The 21,714-nt window shown below is 43.9% G+C and overlaps 1 protein-coding gene across 2 annotated transcripts in view; it reads left to right on the forward strand.

Annotated features, from left to right (window-relative positions):
* The first annotated feature begins 2,283 nt into the window (after positions 1-2,283).
* pex7 (peroxisomal biogenesis factor 7) overlaps positions 2,284-21,714 on the forward strand; it is a 60,061-nt gene continuing 40,630 nt past the window's right edge. For both annotated transcript variants that reach the window (XM_033020972.1, XM_033020973.1), the window contains exons 1-4: positions 2,284-2,639; positions 8,391-8,448; positions 10,498-10,648; positions 19,443-19,520. In XM_033020972.1, the coding sequence (XP_032876863.1) occupies positions 2,516-2,639; positions 8,391-8,448; positions 10,498-10,648; positions 19,443-19,520 (411 nt within the window). In that variant the 5' untranslated portion in view covers positions 2,284-2,515. The remainder of the gene's footprint in view (positions 2,640-8,390; positions 8,449-10,497; positions 10,649-19,442; positions 19,521-21,714) is intronic.

The raw sequence follows: 21,714 nt of genomic DNA on the forward strand, positions 1-21,714 counted from the left end.
TGTGTTCCTGCATTCGACACCAACACCATCGTGAAGTTTGCAGACGACACAACAGTGATTGGGCTGATCACCAACGGTGGTGAAATAAAATACAGGGCGGAGGTGCAGAACCTGGCGGACTGGTGCACACGTAACAACTTGTCACTAAACACCTCCAAGACCAAGGAGCTGATTATTGACTTCAGGAGGTCCCATAATGGAGAATACGCCCCAATCTCCATTTACGGGGAAAGTGTGGAGAGAGTGTCCAGCTTTAAGTTTCTGGGCACTCACATTTCAGAGGACCTCACATGGTCCACCAACACCGCTGCGCTGGGCAAGAAGGCACAGCAACGACTGTTCTTCCTGAGGACATTAAAAAAGACTGGTCTGCCCCAACAGCTGCTGACAACGTTCTACCGCTGCACCACAGAGAGCATATTAACGAATGGCATCTCTGTGTGGTATCTCAGCTGCACGGAGGCGGAGAGGAGAGCTCTTCAGCTCGTCGTCCACAGAGCGCAGAGGATCATTGGGACAGAGCTACCAGCCTTGGAGGGCATCAGGAAGGCCGTCAGCATCCATAAAGACTCATCACACCCCTGTAACGGACTGTTTGAACTACTTCCCTCCGGCAGACGTTACAAGGCCTTCTACGCCCGAACCTCCAGACTCAGGAACAGCTTTATTCCAAGAGCTATAGCGGCTCTGAACCGGCCCTGCTGAGTGCTCCCCACCTCTCCTGGACTGTCTCCCTCGGATGGTCACGACACACAGCTTATTTATTTATTTTACTTTTCTTTTTCATCGGTTGGAGCTGCATACTAAATCTCGTTGCACTGACGTGCAATGACAATAAAAGATATTATTATTATTATTATTGATGGTCGGGGTGGACTCGGACTGAGCGTCTTGTTTTCATGCTGTATCTTTCAATTAATCAATTAGACTAGGTGCCATGTTGTCATCACTAAACCATTTGGCTCATTTGGCAAGAAATCATTAGGCTGACATATTGTAAATATTGTGTGAATATATCGATATGCATGCCAAGAACCATGACCTGTTTGTAGTTGATTATTATATGTAGAATATTTTTTTTGGGGTGGGGGGGCGGTGGGGATGAGAAAGATTCCACTACATTGGTATGGTATGACATGCCGTGGAGGTATTTATAGATTACAAATTAGGTTCAGTAAATGTTAAAATGTGAACGATCCTGAGCCAAACTTTGGAAATAGCAAGCAGAGGTTTGCAAGCATTAGTTAAATCTTGCTTATTTTCCCTATTATTAAATGCCTTTGCTTGTAAACATCCTGTTTTTCTTACGTCTAATATAGCTGATAGTGATTACACACACTAAAGGGGCTGTCCCACTGCGGCAACCTAATCCTCGAGTTCAGAAGAGTTTGCCCTCGACTCATACTCGTAGCATTGACGACACGAGTTCCTAGGAGGTCCTTGAGGTCTCCTTCATGCTCGACAGTAGTCCCCGCGTACTCAAGACCACAGCTCGGTCGCGGCATATTTTTCAACATGTTGAAAAATGCCCGCGAGTAAAAAAAGGTCGCCATGGAAAAAATCTATATTTTTTTACTCGTAGGTTTAGTTGAGGTAGGCCGTAGTAGGTCGGCATGTTATTCGTAGGTAATCGAGTGTAGTCAAAGGTAATCTAAGGCAGTCGTAGATAGTCTTCAACATGGTTGAAGGGAGGTCGAAGGAGATCGTCTTCACTCTCCACTATTCGGTGTCCAATTTTCCGAAAGCTAATCGAAGCTAGTCTTCAACATAGTCAAAGGAGGTCTTCAACATGACACTTTTTCAAACTCTCCTAAACTCGCCAATTAGGTCGCCGCAGTGGGACAGCCCCTTAAATGAGCACTGTGTAGGAAAGAACTGCAGATGCTGGTTTACACCGAAGAGACACTAAAATGTTGGAGCAACTCAGCGGGTCAGGCGCTGGAGAGAAGACCTTTTCCAGACAACAGTCCAAATGAACAGTTTGTTGCTGCCTTTCATGCAAAGGTTCTTTTAATTTTACAATGTTAACACCAATTACATGAAAGCAACCCGACCCTACCCCTCGCCGTGCGACCGCCAGCACTGATTAGCGTTCGGCAGCAGCGGCCGCACGCCGCCGTATCTGGGCTCGCGTTCTGTCGGAGCCGCGCGCCGCCGTATCTGGGCTCGCGTTCTGTCGGAGCCGCGCGCCGCCGGATCTGGGTCCGCGTTCACGTTCGCGTTCTTCAGCAGCGACCGCGCGCCGCCGGATCTGGGCCCGCGTTCTACAGCAGCGGCCGCGTTCTGTCGAAGCCGCGCGCCGCCGGATCTGGGTCCGCGTTCTACAGCAGCGGCCACGCGCCGCTGGATCTGGGCCCGCGTTCTGTTGCGTGTTTACGACCAAATATACCTAGAGGAGCTATAATCTTTGTTTACAACTAAGTCGCGAGAGTGCGTTGCAGCAGACGTGGATCGCGGGCAGTGCTGCAGGTTGCATAGTGCTCGCTCTCTCTCTCTCACTGCTCAACAATGAAGAATGACGGACGCTGCATTGATTAAAACCTTCCGGGTGCCAGCCCGGCACGGTTACGCAGTAGAAATATCTCCCTATTTCCCCTCCAGAGTGGCCTGCGCTACCTCCCAGTACTACGGAATCGCAGGTACCGTGGCCGACACACAAGAGATCGTTTGTGATTAAGTTTGGCATTTTGCTTTAAGAACAAGAAACTCATGCAAAATGAAGTTGTATATACAGCCCCCCAAACAGTTTATCTAGTCAGTTCGATTAATTTATGTAAGGATTATTCTTGTTTTGGATTTATTGGTATTTTACATAACTATTTATAAGACATCTTGACAGGTACATGCATAAGAATGGTTTAGAGAGATATGGGCCAAACGCGGGTAGGTGGGACTCGTGAATGGGTCAGCACGGACAAGTTGGGCCGAAATGCCTGTTTCTGTGCTCAGTGTGGTCAGGTACAGTTTATCTATCCCATATGATATTTTAAGAAATAATCTTGGTTGTCAATAAGCGAGTTCGGTATTCCAAAAAAAGCAAGGAATCATGGGATTTGTTAAAGGTCACTCGTTATAAAGAAAAAGCTAACGAAGCGCTGGCTGCAAAAACTAAATTCTTATCTTTATTGATGATTTATCTGTAAAAATATATTTAATCTGAGGAACGGGGATGCGAGGCTGCACAGACCCGCGCCTCATCCGCAGCCTGCATCGAGCCCGTGTCCCCGGTGCCGCGGATGCTGCCAAGCCGCCGCTGGACCCCCCCGGGTATCCCGTCCTCGCCCAGGGGGGCGGTCAGAGACTTCCAGGGTGACCCCAGAGCGGTGGCCCACAGGCCCGTGGTTGGGGCGGGGGGTGGGAGGGGAGAGGAGGCGCTTGCTCCAGCCCGGCCCGGCTCCTCCTCCCGAGGAACCCATTCCTTTTCTCCGGGGATGCTGCCCGTCCAGCTGAGCAGTGGCAGCACCCCGGGCGCACCCCCGTCGATGGCCGGCGCTCAGCCTCTGTCGGCGCCTGGGGGGTTTGGCCGGCCGGGTCCCCCACCCCACTCAGTGGCCACCAGCCAAACGCGCCAGCGGGGGCCAAGTGCGGGCTGTCGGCGGGGGTGCACGCGGGGTGCTGCGGCGGCTCGGCTGGATAGGCAGCATCCCCGGAGAAAAGGAATGGGTGATGTTCCTGGTCGAGACCCTTCTCAGGAAATGTTCCGTGGCCCGCCGTATGCGTTCCCACCGGTGGCCGCCGCTTGATCCCCACCGCCACCAAACCTCTCCGACTGATTCACAACACCTGACAATGTTTATAGCGAGTGAACTATGACCTGGGCATGCGCGGTAGGAATATCGAACTCGCTTATTACACAGACATTGTGTCTGGATGCAGCGTTTAAAGACAGCAGGGTCTTTGATGCCGGAAGACTACACGAAGAGCTCCAGTGTAGTTGTAATGACTACTTGTAATGATTCATGCCCTCCACCGAGGGGGCAAACCGACTGCCACTGGACAGGGAGAGAGGCGCCACTGGCGGTCCCCGACCCCCCAGGAAGCGGAGCTGGGCTGGAGCCAGCACTGAGCCCCCCCGCGCCGGCTGCGAGCCCGGCCCGCCACCTCCAGCCGCCTCCGGATGGGGACGGGACAACTGGGGATGGGGACGGCCCAGCGTCGGCTCGGCAGCACCCACGGCGCCGGAGACCCGACCCCGACCATGGACCCCGACCCCACGGAGCAGCACGAAGCACAAAGCACTCACTGAAATTAAGGTCTGATAACCAAAGATAACACACTGCAGATCCGCACCCAACAATGTTTATAGCTAGTGACCAATGACCTGGGCATGCGCAGTAGGAATATCAAACTTGATTATTACACAGACATTGTGTCTGTGGATGCAGCGTTTAAACAGCACTGAAAAGGACCATTTGGCCCAAACGGCCTGTTTCAGTCCTTATTACAAACACATCTCTGACACATGTCATCATCTATTATTCTTGCCTTTGTGTATGTATCAGATGTCCGAATAAGTATGTTAATGCTTTTGCTATAATTAATCTGTTGTATGAAGGTTTGATGGACAGCGCCTGTCAGATTGCAACATTTACCATCCATAGCTTAGTGCTGTGAAATAAAGCATGCAACAATGATTATCATTAGACAGGCATTAAAATGGGATTTATTTTCACTCAAAATATTAATAGTTTTCTGTTTATTTTGAGCAGCTGAAGGAAGAAGCAAAGAACTGCAGATGCTAGTTTATACCAAAGATAGTAACAAGGTGCTGGAGTAACTCAGTAGGTCAGGCTGCATCTCTGGAGAAAAAGGATGGGTGACATTTTGGGTTGGGCCTGAAGATGGGTCCCAAACAGAAACATCACTCATCCTTTTCCTCCAGAGATGCTGCTTGACCCACTGTTATGCCAGCACTTTGTGTTTAGCAATGGTTGGTGTTGGTCCAAAGCCGAATCCTGCAGGGATCATATTTGGTACTTTTACCTGTCCCAACACCTCCTCCCTCGACTCCGTTCAAGGACCCCACCAGTCTTTTCAGGTAAGGCAGAGGTTCACTTGCACCTCCTCCAACCTCGATTAACCATATACGCTGTTCCAGGTGTGGACCAAATGCAGGTTCAGCGATCGTTTCGCTAAACACCTGCTCAGTCTGCCTAAACCTATTTGATCTCCTGTTTGCTAAACGCATTAACTCCCCCTCCCATTCCCATACTGACCTTTCTGTCCTGGGCCTCCATTGTCAGAGTGAGGCCCAGCGTAAATTGGAAGAACAGCACCTCTTCCCAGTTCTTCGAACAGTCTAACTTTCCCTGGTTAAATTTTATCTCGGTTTATCTATTCTACATTTTCCTTGATCTCCCCCTCCCCTGACTCTCAGTCTGAAGAAGGATCTCGACCTGAGACGTCACCCATTCCTTCTCTCCAGAGATGCTGCCTGTCCCGCTGAGTTACTCCAGCATTTTGTGTCTATCTTCGGTTTAAAGCAGCATCTGCAGTTCCTTCCTACACATTAGGGACTTTTTTGTTGCACGTGACTGAAATCTCAAATCTGATCACAATAGACAGTAGACAATAGGTGCAGGAGTAGGCCATTCGGCCCTTCGAGCCAGCACTGCCATTCAATGTGATCATGGCTGATCATCCCAATCAGTACCCCATTCCTGCTTTCTCCCCATATCCCCTGACTCCGCTATCTTCAAGAGCCCTATCTAGCTCTATCTTGAAAGTATCCAGAGAACTGGCCTCCACCGCCCTCTGAGGCAGAGAATTCCACAGACTCACAACTCTCTGTGAGAAAAAGTGTTTCCTTGTCTCCGTTCTAAATGGCTTACCCCTTATTCTTAAACTGTGGCCCCTGGTTCTGGACTCCCCCAACATCGGGAGACTGAAGAAGGTCCATCTGTCTCCTCAGATCCTGGTGAACTTCTACCGCTGCACCATCGAGAGCATCCTTACCAACTGCATCACAGTATGGTATGGCAACTGCTCTGTCTCCGACCGGAAGGCATTGCAGAGGGTGGTGAAAATTGCCCAACGCATCACCGGTTCCTCGCTCCCCTCCATTGAGTCTGTCCAAAGCAAGCGTTGTCTGCGGAGGGCGCTCAGCATCGCCAAGGACTGCTCTCACCCCAACCATGGACTGTTTACCCTCCTACCATCCGGGAGGCGCTACAGGTCTCTCCGTTGCCGAACCAGCAGGTCCAGGAACAGCTTCTTCCCTGCGGCTGTCACTCTACTCAACAACGTACCTCGGTGACTGCCAATCACCCCCCCACCCCCCGGACACTTATTATCACTTATTATTATTTATTCAAATCATTTGCTATGTCGCTCTTCCAGGGAGATGCTAAATGCATTTTGTTGTCTCTGTACTGTACACTGACAATGACAATTAAAATTGAATCTGAATCTGAACATGTTTCAATAAGATTTCCTCTCATCCTTCTAAACTCCAGAGTGTATAAGCCTAGCCGCTCCATTCTCTCAGCATACGACAGTCCCGCCATCCCGAGAATTAACCTTGTAAACCTACGCTGCACTCACTAGTAAAGAATCACAGTATAGAAGTGGAATCACAAAACGAGAAATGGAAGACTTGAATTTATATAATCTACCTGACTTTAGGTGTGCATCATATTGGTCATTTTTAAAATTTTAGATAGAAGGCAGAAAAGCATAGATGCTTGAAATCCAAAATGAAAATAGTGTTTTCCCGTTATATTACTAATCTTTTTATGATATATGCAGGATAAAATTTGGTCGGAACACAACTCCCTTTCTCCTCAGAGAATGTGCTAGAAGGAGTTAGCTTGATCGTGCTCACAAGTGGCAACAATTATTGTTTTCGAAATTGTGTCTTCAGGATTAATGGACCAGATTTATGACTATCTCTGTGTCCTCAATACTTGCTTTAGATTGTTTGAATGTCTTGTTTTCAGCCATCCCTATTCAAAATACTTCCCTTCCTTGTCTTCTGGTTTCTTTTACCTAAATGAGCCTTATCCCTCAAGCTCCCCAGAATGTTAACCAATTCTAAAAGATAATTTATCAAGACAGGTTACGTAGATAGTTCTAGTTTCTCACAGGAATGACATAGTGAGTGGGCTTAGTAAGATTAGAGCTAGGCCTTTCATGATTGATAGGAAGCTCTCTTCATACAGGGTAGCAGAATTGAAAGTTTGCCTTTACAAGAAGGTTATAAATAACGGGTCAGTTGCAGCATTGAAGATTGCAATTGATTGATTTTTATTTGCGCAGGTATGTGAGGATATGATACAAACTTGAGTTTCATTATCTAACTGAATGATGGAACAAGTTTGCGGACCTCAATTGCTTGCCCCATGTGAATGTTTAGTTTCAGCAAATTAAATGAATTAATTATAAATTAAGTACATTTTTAGGTATAATCGTTCTATATTTCTAAATTTAGTTTACTTTTTCTTTACTATTTGAACAATTATTTATTTGGGGATATCATTACGTAAAATTCCCATTCTGAAATAAGTGTAAATGATTGTGTTGGAATTGTCAGGTTTTGAACTATTGATATTAGAAAATGCATCTCATAATTCTTTTAAAAGCCATATAAATTAATAATATGGAAAAAAATCCTTTTGGTTTTGGTTAGACATAAAAGAGCTGCTTGCTCATGTTCAGGCCATGTGGCTGCCAGAGGTAAATCATTGGCGTTTGGTTCGGGGAACCATACAAAGTTTTAACCTGATACAGTGTGGTAAACTGGATTGAATATTGCCTTATTTTTTTAAATGTGCATACCTTTTTGCAATATTTATGTAGAAAAATTACAATTATTACAATTCTGTCGCTATCAGATTATTAACAAACTCATTGCAGTTTGGCTGCATGATGCAAACAACTGTAGCTTGAAATTATTGCGAAATTGAGGTATAGAAATTTTTGTAGTACTTAAAAATCTCAGATCCTCGTATAAGTTGAATGTGGCTTTTTAATACAGTAGTAATAAATACAGGTGACCCCTGTGTTACAGAAATTTACTCTTGTAGAATTTGCATACCCCAAAAAATTAAGAAAGGGAATAAATTTAGCTCACACTGGATTTGTGTAACATAGATAGGTAGGTAGGTAGTTAGGTAAGTAAATAACGGAATAAATAAATGTATAGGCAAATAAATAGATAGATAAACAGGTAGATTGATGGATACATAGATAAATAGATAAATTCAAAAAATAAACATTTTTTTTTTCAACTTGCATTTTGTGATATGTTCAGCGATGATGCAGCTTTGTGTTATGGTTCTCATTTGTTTTCTAGGAGTGCAACCTCACAATATGGGGGTTGCCTGCATGTTTCATTTGTGGTGCTCCAGTGGTTGCCTGTACTTGACTATTTTGCATGCACTACTTTTCAGGATGTGGAACATTAGTGGTGTTGGAACAGACGGAAACTGGAATTCACATATTCAGGAGGTACTGCAAATTGAAAGTTTCCATAATGTCCTAAATGTTGGCAGGGACAATAAAATGATAACATTTGGGTTTCTGCTTTATGTAAAGTTAATGTTGGCTTTTCTTCATTACGGCCTAGTTTTTATCAAAAGGCAAGTGATGAATATTATAATTGTAATGCCAACCACAGTAAAACTCTGATAATCTGTTATCTGAATGTTCAGAGGTTCAGTTATTTTGTCATCTGACTCACTGGATGATGGTACCTGCACTCCTTTGAAATTTACTTGGGTCATGTTTCCTGCATTTCACTGAGATTCACGTTCTCACCTTGAAATCCAGTTTAATCATGATTAAGTGTACGTTTCCTCACACTTGAAACTAACTTTTCCTGTGCTCCCCTACAATTCACTGGGGTCCCATTTCCCATGCCCCCTTTAAACTTTTCAGGTTTACTGGAAATTATATAAAACCTTCGAGTAACATTAAAAAAAAACAGGGAAGTAAAAGTGGGGTAGCGATAGGAATAACATCGGGAAAATCTGCCAGTCTGGCACAATCAAAACAGTTGTAACACATTGGGATCCTTACCAAGTATTTATTGCAAGATAAAATGAACTAACTGGCTATCAAGAAAGCAACATTTAATGGATTTTTAAAAATGTTAGACCATACCTGGACAATCAGAGATTTGACAAGATTTTCAAACTTGCTGTAATGTAATTCTAATGTAATGTGTAACGTAGACATGAGTAACTATTACTTAAAAATGTTTAATAATTTTTCCATAACATTCTAGGCTTGATATGGAAATCTAACATTCCTGCCTTGAGGCATTCTTGCTTCTTGTGCATTTTGCTAGTTGTGTTTTCACTAAATCAGAAGATGAAGGCGAAACGTACTTTGAGCCATGGGTTTAGGAGATACTTTCGCTCCTGGAGCTATCAAGGAGTTGGGAGGCTGAGTGAATTACATTAGAAGAAACTGTTACAAAACTGCTTGGATCAATTAGATTCACCTTTCTCTTCATAAAGTTCATCCTTAAAGAAATGGGTTTCCCAAGTTACAACACAATTTTATCCTTGATTTTCCATTTTGTGACATATATTCATTTTGAAAAGTCCCTTACTTTCTTAGTTAAACAAGATTTCCTGCAACTTTGCATTTTTTTTGTACCCGTTTGTCATAGGTATAAATATTTGTATTATTTGAGAATTTATCTTGTACTAGACTAAGTGGGACCCGTTGGGTCCCAGCATCACACGGGAGGGCTGGTCCCCCAACTTTAATTAGGCAAGGCAACTTTAATTAGGTAACGCAACTTTAATTAGGCAACACAACTTTAGCATTTCCAAACCAAAAGCAACACAGCTTTAGCATTTCCAAACCAAAGGCAACTCAGCTTTAGCATTTCCAAACCAAAGGTAACACAGCTTTAGCATTTCCAAACCAAAGGCAACACAGCTTTAGCATTTCCAAACCAAAGGCAACACAGCTTTCGCATTTCCAAACCAAAGGCAACACGGCTTTAGCATTTCCAAACCAAAAGCAACACAGCTTTAGCATTTCCAAACTATATTTTCAAACCACATAAAGGGCACTAACAGGTCAGTAAAACCAATCACACTTTAGTAGACATGTGTTCAGTGTTATTCACAGCTCAGACTGAGAGACGTGACCCTCTCGCTCCCACATCTTGCAGAGACTGACTGAGGTACTCAACACTTCCGAGTTTTATTGTCCCTCCGGAAGGGGCGTGGTCTTCAGGAGAGAGAATCTCAACATTTTTTAAACACTAATAACTCTTTTATTTTTCATCAATGGGAAAAATCCTCTTGTCCTGCGCAGCGGAGGGGGACTCTGAGTAAGATGGCCAAAAATCACAGCCGTAAGTGGCAGCGTTTTTTCTAAAATCAATATACAGAACAGCAGGAAGTGGTCAAGATCAGACTTTTAGTAATATAGATAATCAGTCCTTCTGAGTGCATTAACCCTGCTATTCAGAACTCTCACAAAGAAATAAAATGATCTTTATAGAGCCAGATGTAAATAAATTATCCTTCTGTTTAGTTTTGACTGGAATGATAGTCTTTTTGATGTTACGTGGAGCGAGAACAATGAACATGTCCTGGTCACTGGTAGTGGTGATGGATCGCTGCAGATATGGGACACAGCAGGCCCTTCTGAACCCCTACAAGTCTTCAAAGAACATACTCAAGAGGTAAACGTGAAATTTTTGAAGTAGATCTGGTGAACTTCCAGTTTGAATGAATTGTTGTCTTAACCGGAATTCTCTGGCTAAAAGGTTCTGTGTAGCCTACCCTATAGGTTATGTGTAGCTACCCTATATAGTAGAATTTAAAATCGCCCAAATAATGTACAAAGCAAGTAATGATTTACTCCCAGGTAATATACAAAACATGTTCTTTAACAGTGAGGGTGGTTATAATTTGAAAGAAAAATTTAATTTAAAGAAACTTTGTGTTCGTACAACTATGAAGAGTATGTGTATTTCAATCTGTGGGGTTAAATTGTGGAACTATTTGGATGTCGAACATTACACAGTTTAAGAAGCGCAAAAATAATATATTTTCCAGAGGTATAAGAATGAGGAAGGGCTGTGATGATGGTTAAGTTTATATATATGCACACACACACACACACACACACACACACACACACACACACACACACACACACACACACACACGTTAAAGTCAGCTTTTTTTTAAACCTTGTGATATCAATAACGTGAAATTAAACTTCAAATCTGAAGAAAACCTGATTAGACCGACGACGGGAAAAAGCTGAGTAAGATTCCGCAAAATATGTTGCGCTATTGTGTATCGTTTTGGCGTAGCTCCTGAAAATCACAGACAGACAGACACACAAGTCGAGACTTTTAACGGTACATATATATATATGTGTGTGTGTATATGTATATATCAGGCACGTGCCGTGAGTGAATACTCAGGGTAGGCAGTCAGTTGGCTTTTTTTTTAATTAAACCGTGCCAGAGCAGATTGTTCTCTCCATAAAAATAAAAAATAAAAATAAAGACAGTAACAATTCAATTTGCCCAAGGCTTCCAAGTCTCCTTTATTCTGAATTACTGAATGGGTGGGGGGTGAAGGGTGATGGCAGGTGGAGAGATGGTGGGAAAAACGGGAGCAAAGTTGAATCAGTTGTCATCTTATTGAATGACAACACTTGTTCGAGGGACCAATTGGGGGGAGAGTTCCTTTCACAGCGTGTGGAGAGTCTGGCCAGGGGTAAAGTTGCGGGGAGAACAGGAGTGTTGAGAAGGAGGGGGTCGGAGATAATGCCAGTAACTCACTCACTCACCGCTGCTGCGGCGCTCCGGGCGCGGAGCCACCGCATTGTAGCCGGGGATAGAGGTAGCTTGGGTAGCTGCGAGCGACCGCCGGGACCCGACAGCAGAACTGGCCGCCACTTCGGCGCCTTCTGCCGGCCCGCTCACCTTTGGCAGTGCTCTCCGTCTGAACACCTTTCACCTGCGGCTCGCCGACTTCGCTCATGTCAGCCGCTTCCCGCAAATCCTTAAATTCCCACAGCTGAGTAACCTCAATCCCGCTGTCTGAATTTAAGAATTTGCGGGAAGCGGCTGACATGAGTGCGGCCAGCGAGCGGCTGGAGAGAGGTTTTTAGACAGAGAGCTGCCAGAGGTGAGCGGGGGCCGGCAGAAGGAGCTGAGGTGACGGCCAGTTCCGCTGTCCGGCCCGGCGGCTGCTCACAGCCACCCGAACTACTTCTCCCCCCCCCCCCCGGTCCCAATGCAGTGGCTCCGTGCAAGGAGCGTCGCAAGTGGCTTGATCCCGTCCCCCTCCTTCACAACATTCGTGCCCTCCCCACAACTTTACCCCGATCCAGACTCCCCAAACGCTGTGAAAGGAACTCTCCCCCCCGCCCTCCCCACACCCCGGGAAATACGGTATTTAAAAACATAAAGCACCAACAAATGTACTTACCACATTATCGGTACACAAACTCCATTCTTCTCTCTTTGTTTCCTAAGATACACTTAAAATAATGACAATCCAAATTTGAAAATCCCGCCAAGAAACTGTCGCTGCGCCTGCGCAGTGCTACAAAGGCAGAATTTCAGCTGCTTTCAGTCCCGCTTGAAAATGACAGCTTGAAGCAGCGCTGACGGCACGTGGGCTGCACAGACCTTCAAGGGTTACAAGTGCTGCGGTTGAAAGGCACAGAGAATTATGCCTACCTAAGAGATCGATCTGTTAGATAGGCATAATTCTCCCATGCCTTTACTATTTATATTTAGTAATCACCATTTTATAATTTTAGTCAGGGTAGGCAGTGCCTACCTTCCCTACCCTGACGGCACGTGCCTGGTATATATGTAAATGTATATGTGTATATGTGTATATATATATATATATATATATATATATATATATATATATATACATTATATGAGTAAATATATATATTTGTAAATATACAGTGGCTTGCAAAAGTTTTCATACCCCTTGAACTTTTCCACATTTTGTCACATTACAACCACAAACGTAAATGTATTTTATTGGGATTTTATGTGATAGACCAACACAAAGTGGTGCATAATTGTGAAGTGGAAGGAAAATGATACATGGTTTTCAAATTTTTTTACAAATAAAATACTGAAAAGTGTGGCGTGCAAAAGTATTCAGCCCCCCTGAGTCAATACTTTGTAGAACCACCTTTCGCTGCAATTACAGCTGCAAGTCTTTTGGGGTATGTCTCTACCAGCTTTGCACATCTAGAGACTGAAATTTTTGCCCATTCTTCTTTGCAAAATAGCTCAAGCTCAGTCAGATTGGATGGAGAGCATCTGTGAACAGAAATTTTCAATTCTTGCCAGAGGTTCTCAATTGGATTTAGGTCTGGACTTTGACTGGGCCATTCTAACACCTGAATATGCTTTGATCGAAACCATTCCATTGTAGCTCTGGCTGTATGTTTATGGTCGTTGTCCTGCTGGAAGGTGAACCTCTGCCCCAGTCTCAAGTCTTTTGCAGACTCTAACAGGTTTTCTTCCAAGATTGCCCTGTATTTGACTCCATCCATCTTCCCATCAACTCTGACCAGCTTCCCTGTCCCTGCTGAAGACAAGCATCCCCACAGCATGATGCTGCCACCACCATGTTTCACAGTGGGGATGGTGTGTTCAGGGTGATGTGCTGTGTTAGTTTTCCGCCACACATAGCGTTTTGCATTTAGGCCAAAAACTTCAATTTTGGTCTCATCTGACCAGAGCACCTTCCTCCACATGTTTGCTGTGTCCCCTACATGGCTTGTGGCAAACTGCAAACGGGACTTCTTATGGCTTTTTTTCAACAATGGCTTTCTTCTTGCCACACTTCCATAAAGGCCCGATTTGTGGAGTGCACGACTAATAGTTGTCCTGTGGACAGATTCTCCCACCTGAGCTGTGGATCTCTGCAGCTCCTCCAGAGTTACCATGGGCCTCTTGGCTGCTTCCCTGATCAATGCTCTCCTTGCCCGGCCTGTCAGTTTAGGTGGACGGCCATGTCTTGGTAGGTTTGCAGTTGTGCCATACTCTTTCCATTTTCGGATGATGGATTGAACAGTGCTCCGTGAGATGTTCAAAGCTTGGGATATTTTTTTATAACCTAACCCTGCTTTAAACTTCTCCACAACTTTATCCCTGACCTGTCTGGTGTGTTCCTTGGGCTTCATGATGCTGTTTGTTCACTAATGTTCTCTAACAAACCTCTGAGGCCTTCACAAAACAGCTGTATTTATACTGAGATTAGATTACACACAAATGGACTCTATTTACTAATTAGGTGACTTCTGAAGGCAATTGGTTGCACTGGATTTTATTTAGGGGTATCAGAGTAAAGGGGGCTGAATACTTTTGCACGCCACACTTTTCAGTTCTTTATTTGTAAAAACATTTGAAAACCATGTATCATTTTCCTTCCACATCACAATTATGTATATGTATGTATGTAGATGAGATAAAGTTTGTGAATGAATTGATGAGTAGCGGAGAAGGGGTAGGAATAAATAAATGTATACTTTCTCCTACTCCTTTTTGAATATGTACGGTTTAATTTGTGTTGTTTATGAGAAGTTATTCAATGGGTTGTGTATAGCTTTGTTTTTAAATTTTTTTGTTTTACATGTTCGAAATAAAATATATACTACTACTATTTATTCCTGACCTCTCTCGATGTAGGGACGTTTGAAATGGTTTCACTTAAGCGAGCCAGAAATTGTTGTAACGGCTGGTTTGGCTTTGATTGACGTGAAATAGTCATAATCATTCCATTATGCTGAAATTTGCTGCATGTGGATTTGTTAACAAAGTATTGTCAAATAGGAGACCGCAAGGGATGCCCATGTCCAATTGTTGAGTTTGTGAACCAATGAAAGAAATACAAAGAGAAAAATAGTAGACAATGACAAAAGAAATAAGGGAATGTAGGTTCAAATGAAAGAGAAATAGTGAGGGAGTTAAACAGAACACAATAAGGGGGAAGAAAACAGGATAAATGAAAAGTATTAAAAAGATGAACAGAATATAAAATCTCCCCAATTAAAGCAAAAAAGGGGATATTGTAACTGACAAAATGTGTAGGCAAGAACTGCAGAAACCATCTGCATCACAGGAGCCAGACTATCGACTGACCTATTACAAACCCACTGACTCCCATGGCTATCTAGACTACTCTTTTTCCCACCCTGCTTCCTGTAATCTAGACTATTCTTCTTCCCACCCTGCTTCCTGTAATCGAGGCTACACTCCTTCCAACCCTGCTTCCTGTAAAGACTCTATCCCCTAATCCCAATTCCTCCCTCTACACCGCATCAGTGCCAAGGATGAGGTGTTCCACACCAGATCATCAGAGATGTCCTCATTCTTTAGGGAACGGGGGTTTCCCTCTTCCAATATATATGAGGCTCTCACTAGGCTCTCCTCGATATCATGCAGCTCTGCTCTTGCTTCCCCTCCCCCATTCGTAACAATGACAGAGTCCCCCTTGTCCTCACCTTTCACCCCATCAGCCATCACATACAGCATATAATCCTCCGACATTTTTGCCATCTCCAACGGGATCCCACAACTAGTCACATCTTCCTATCTCCACCCCTTTCTGCTTTCCGCAGAGACCGTTCCCTCTGCAACTCCCTGGTCAACTCGTCCCTTCCCACCCAAACTACCCCCTCCCCAGGTACTTTCCCCTGCGACCGCAGGAGATGGAACACCTTTCCCTAAACCTCCCCCCTCGACTCTGTCCAAGACAGTCTTTTCAGGTGAGGCAGAGGATCACTTGCACCTCCTCCAACTTCATCTACTGTATCCGCTGTTCCAGGTGTGGACTCTTGTATATCAGCGAGACCAAGCGCAGGCTCAGCGATCGTTTCGCTGAACACCTCCGCTCAGTCCACCTAAACCAACCTGATCTCCCGGATGCTGAACATTTTAACTCCCCCTCACATTCCCACACAGACCTTTCTGTCCTGGGTCTCCTCCATTATCAGAGTGAGGCCCAGCGCAAATTGGAGGAACAGAACCTCATATTTCACTTGGGCTGCTTACACCCCAGCGGTATGAACATTGACTTCTCTAACTTCAAGTAGCCCTTGCTTTCCCTCTTTCTCCATCCCCTCCCCCTTCACAGTTTTCCCACCAGTCTCCGACTACATTCTATCTTTGTTCCGCCCACTCTCCTGACATCAGTCTGAAGAAGGGTCTCGACTCGGAACGTCACCCATTCCTTGTCTCCAGAGATGCTGTCTGTCCCACTGAGTTACTCCAGCATTTTGTGTCTATCTTCGATATTGTAACTGAGTTAAGTTCGGGATTGCTGCTTCGCTCTTTTAAATAGTAATTAATTAAAGCTGGGTGAAGTGTTCAAACATTCTGGACTCATGAAGAAGAGTCTATCACCGTTAGTACCCGTGGAAATAAAGCGATGACTACTCTCATAATGCCCAGTGAAGGGTTTCGACCCGAAATATCACCCATTCCTTCTCTCCAGAGATGCTGCCTGTCCCCTGAGTTACTCCAGCATTTTGTGTCCATCTTTAATATACATTCCCATCAGGAATAAGAACTCTGTCTGACCTGAAACGTCACCTATCCCGAGATACTGTTTGACCCGCTGAGCTACTCCAGCATTTCGTGTCTTCTCTTGGAATAAGAGCTCCACTTGCAGTAAGTATTCAATGTGGTCAACTGGCGAAGACAAGGTATTAGATTAGAATAGGCAAACAATGTTGGTACTCAGATGGTATTAACACTGAGAATTTGGAAAGTTTGAAAACTCGGCAAAAGTCGACCCATAAGTTGAGAGAGAGAGAAATTAGAATTGTAAAGTAAAGAAGAAAGAAGAAAAGACAGGTTACTGAAGGTGACTGAAATTTAGCATGAGCCCTTCCAAGATATTGATGGTGTAGTTCACAGGGGAGGGATTCTTTGTTCTATCAAATAAGTATTTTGCATCCTGTCATTCCATGAGGAGACATGAAGATAAGGTACATTGTAAGGATCATGAGACTGATGAGAATCAGGAAGAAATATTCAGTTGGTAAAATAAAAGGAAAAGATACTCTTCGGTTATTTAACTTTAATGGCCATTTCTTGAGGTTTTATAATAGATAGCTGCAGGTGTTATAGATACATTTATTTTGATTGTGCAGAATTCACTAGATTTTAATGTGGTTCTTGTGGCTTCGAAGCTGGCAAGAAAGAAAGGAGAAAAAACTGGGATTGTTAGTAATAGGGAAACTACTACAATCTGTTATTTAGGACATGATAAGGGAAAGTGGAAAGTGAAAAATCACAATATAATGAGGCTGCCAGCCTTATGAAAGGCTAGTTGTGTATGACAAATCTATTAGCTTTCTGAGAACGTACATGGCACACTAGTTAAATTGGAACCAGTTGGTGTAACGTATTTGTATTTTCGTAAGGCGTGATCAGATGATGTACAAGTTGTTTTACAAGATTACAGTTTGTGGTAATGTATTAGTGTGAATTGAGGTTTTGTTAATGAAAAGAAACAACAAGAATATGTAGGTCATTTTGGATGGGAGGAAATGGTAAACAAATATTCGCAGGAAGACAGTGAACCATGAGTTGGTCATTTGGCCCTTGTGAGCCTGCCTTGACCTTCATAAAACTGCGGCTGATTCCATAGCTTAAGTCCATATGCCTAACCGATAAACTTGGTGCACAGAAATCTATTTATCAAAATCTTGAATATATTCAATGATTGAATAACCATAACAGTGATAAAATTATTGCAGATAAATACAAAGTGCTGGAGTAACTTAGCGAGTCAAGCAGCATCTCTGGAGAAGAGGGATGGGTGACGTTTCGGACTGGACCCTTCTTCAGACCCCTGCAGAAAATTCTGCAGATTATTGCTCCTCTGCTTAAAGGAGCTTTTTCCTCGTTGCATTTCCAAATGGCTGATCCCTATCATGATAACATGCTCCTTTGTTCAAGTCTCTCCAGCTGGAGGAAACAGTTCCTTGATTCATCCCCAACAATTCCTCTTGGATCATGCATTTCTCAGTGAAGTCACATCTCACTCTCCAAAACCCCAACAAATTTTGGCCAACCTTCCTCAGTTTCTTTTCTTCTGATAAATTCCCTAATCCTAGACATCAATCCAGTAAATTTGTACTGCACTGAAACATTTTTAAAAACTTCCAAAAACACAGAATTATTCTTCAGAAATGGAGACCAAAACTTTACCCTCTACTCCAGATGTGGATTTGCCAAATCCCTGGGCAAACCGAGCAAGAGTTCCTTGCTTTTGCATTCCGACCACCAAAGAGTACATTTTACTGCCTTTAATACTTGCAAACCTGCACATCATGAACTCGTATTTCTCGGATCACTCTCAATTTACTAGTTTCTCACCGTGTTATCCTTTAATATTTTTCCTATGTCAATAACCTCTTTTTATACTTCATATTTATAAATTGTTGCTCACAGCTTAAGCTGGCTTTATCTCTCTCCAGACTCTTTGTATCCTCAAACTTACCTTCTCGCCTAGCTGTATTATCAGGCAACTGGGATGTTAGTCTTTTATCTTATTATCCAAATCATTAATAGAAATATTGAAAACGGAGGGTCCAGTCCTGATCCCCACAGTATCACACTAGTAATAATTTGCCATTCTGAAAATGACTTAAATCAGTACCTAAACAATTGCTTCTACCAGTACCTAACCAGTCCTCTGTCCTTGCCAATGAGGCACATCTACTGTTGTTTTGAAATTGCTGTTCACAAGGGCTAGGACATGTTCTAATGTGGCCCAGGTAGTATTTTGTTGGAAACCTGGCTCCTTGACCTTAATCCTGGCTAAGTGCAGTATAGTGGAAACTTTATTCACTTGAAGAACAGCTTTAGACGGCCAGTAAAACTCTCTCTGTTGCCAACAGCAGATGTAGGTTAACTCACCTACAGCTATATGTTTTACCTTTCAAATAAAACATTTCATATTTACAACCTTCTAAGTGCAGTGAATTTTGAACCTGTTTTCTCTGCTGTTATTCTTTCAGAACATTAAAAATAATTCTATGCAAAATGAAATGTGCATTGTATTGGGAAATATTTTCAGTTTATCATTATTTATCCATTGGTAAACTAATTTCCCAAATAACTTTTGTGAATTCATCTCTCAAGTTCTCATAATATAATAGTGGCATATCCTCTATGATCAAAGGGCACAGAATGATCATCTTCTTTGATTGCTGCTCTTTCCACCTGTGTTGTTGCTGTTGAGGCCATTCTGATCGGTGTTTTTTTCTCAAAAGCAAAAAAACACAGATGTAGTCAACCTGAAATAAAACAGAAAATTCTGTATACACTGAATATATCCAGTAGCAAATAGACACTGGAGCACGTGAAGGAAACCCACTGGACCCATAACCGCTGACACACTTACTAATTCTTTCATTTTGCTTATTTAACAATTTGGAGGGTTTTTTCCCCTCTGCTGTCGCAGGTTTACTGCGTGGATTGGAGTCAAACACGAGGAGAACATCTGGTTGTTTCTGGATCGTGGGATCAAACTATCAAAGTAGTAAGTATATCCTGATTTTTTTATTCTGCTAAAAATGGGGAAATGTTGATTTTCTTCCAGGGTTTTTATTTTGAACATACTAAAAATGAAAATTACATTCAAGTAACTCTTCAAAAACAAATGTAATAAAGCCATACTTTGTCGGAGAGAGGAGTGCCCACAATAATTGACACGCATTCAGACAGATGGACTGAACCAGCTCATGAGCTCCCCCCACCCAGTGGTAGCCCTGAGCTGCGGTGACCTCTTGTGGTTGCTTGACTCTCAGTAACCATGAGTCTTTGCTGCTACAGTTGTGCGAGGTGGACGAGCAGAGAGTATAGGGCCTGTCCCACTTACGCGACCTCGTGGTCGCTTGATGCGTACAGGCACCGTATGGCCGCGCGGGGCCGGTCCCACTTAGAAAAGCGGAGTTGTGCGGGGCTGGTCCCGACATCGCGCGGGGCTCCGAAAATCTGTCAGTGTCCGAAATCTTCGCGCGCCAACGTCCTGTCGGCACGCAGGCACATTGCAGTCGTACGCAGCGTCTTGACGGCGTACGCCTAGCGCGTGGCATTGCGCGATGACATTCACCGCCCGACGTGGCATTGCGTTATGACGTCACCGCCCGACGCCGTGCGACGCCCAAATTCAGTCGGCCCGCCTCCTGCCCACCTGATTGGTAAGTATGACGCAAATGACGTCACGCGCGAACTTAGCGCGAACTTCGCGTGAACTCCGCCTCCGTTTGGTCACGCCAAACGCATGCAATCGCATGCAGGTGGGACAGGCCCTTAAGCCTCGGGTAATGCAGGCAGAGACTTTGCCCATGCACAGCCTTATGGGCCTTGTAGCAGTTTGAATTGTCAAAAGATCTTGACATTGGTTTTAGTTTCAGAGGACACCACCGGAGCATCTGGAGGAAACCCAAGCTGTCACAGGGAAAACATACAAACTCTGGCCCAATGGCGCCGCTGGGGTAGAGCTGCTGACTGACTGCACCTGAGACCCAGGTCGATCTTGACCTCGGGTGCTGTCTGTGTGGTTTATTTGTTCTCCCTGTGACATTTAGGTTTCGTCCGGGTGCTCCGACTTCCTCCAACATCCCAAAGACTTGTGGGTTTGTAGGTTAATTGGCCTCTAATATTGATCCTAATATGTAGGAAGTGGATAAGAAAGTGAGATAACATAGAACTAGTGAGGATGGGTGATTGATGTTGGTGTCCTCTGCATTTAGGAAACTATCTCACAAAGTTTGATCATCTAACTGAAGTTGCCTTGATTTAAAAAAAAGACTACCATCAACAGAGTGCCAGTGGAATGATTAGTTGCAATCTAGTTTTGAATTTGTTGAGCATCAAATTTTATAATTTCATTGTACATGAAGAGTCGGACATTGCAAAACTAATTTACTGGAAATGTTTTAGCTGTTTAGGGGTTCATTTCTGCAGAATAGAAAAGGCAAAAAGGAATTGTCTGCTTTTTACAAGATACTACAGAACTTCAAGTCATGACCATTGCTGCAAGCAAGGGCAGGAGGTTAATGGGTATACCAGCACCTCCACGTTCTAATCCCACCACGACCACTGTTCCTACCCCCCCACCCCTCTCCTTGATACCCATTCCGACTTTAATGGACACAAAGTGCTGGAGTAACTCAATTACCTCTTTAGACTTCTCAACTTTTTTGATCCATGTCTCCATCACGGGGCAGACTATCGACTGACGTCCACTACAAACCTATGGACTCTCACAGTTATCTGGTCTACACTTCATCCCACCCTGCTTCTTGCAAAGGTGCTATTCCCTACTCTCAATTCCTTAAGAATTTTTAATGTTTCTATAAGATCCCTTCTCATCCTTGTAAATTCCAGTGAATACAAGCCCAGTTGACCCATTATTTCATCATGTCAGTCCCGCCATCCCGGAAATTAACCTGGTGAACCTATGCTGCAGTCCCTCAATAGCAAGATTGTCCTTCCTCAAATTAGGAGACCAAAACTGCACGCAATATTCCAAGTGTGGTCTCACCAGAGCCATGTACAACTGCAGAAGGACCTCAACAATTTGATCTTGTTACAATCTATATTACTAAAAGTATGATCTTGACCACTTCCTGTTGCTCTGTATATTGATTTTAGAAAAAACGCTGCCACTTATGGCTGTGATTTTTGGCCATCTTACTCAAAGTCCCCCTCCGCTGCGCAGGACAAGC

Source organism: Amblyraja radiata, chromosome 5 (genome assembly GCF_010909765.2).
Source record: "Amblyraja radiata isolate CabotCenter1 chromosome 5, sAmbRad1.1.pri, whole genome shotgun sequence".
In the NCBI taxonomy this organism is placed as follows: domain Eukaryota; kingdom Metazoa; phylum Chordata; class Chondrichthyes; order Rajiformes; family Rajidae; genus Amblyraja; species Amblyraja radiata.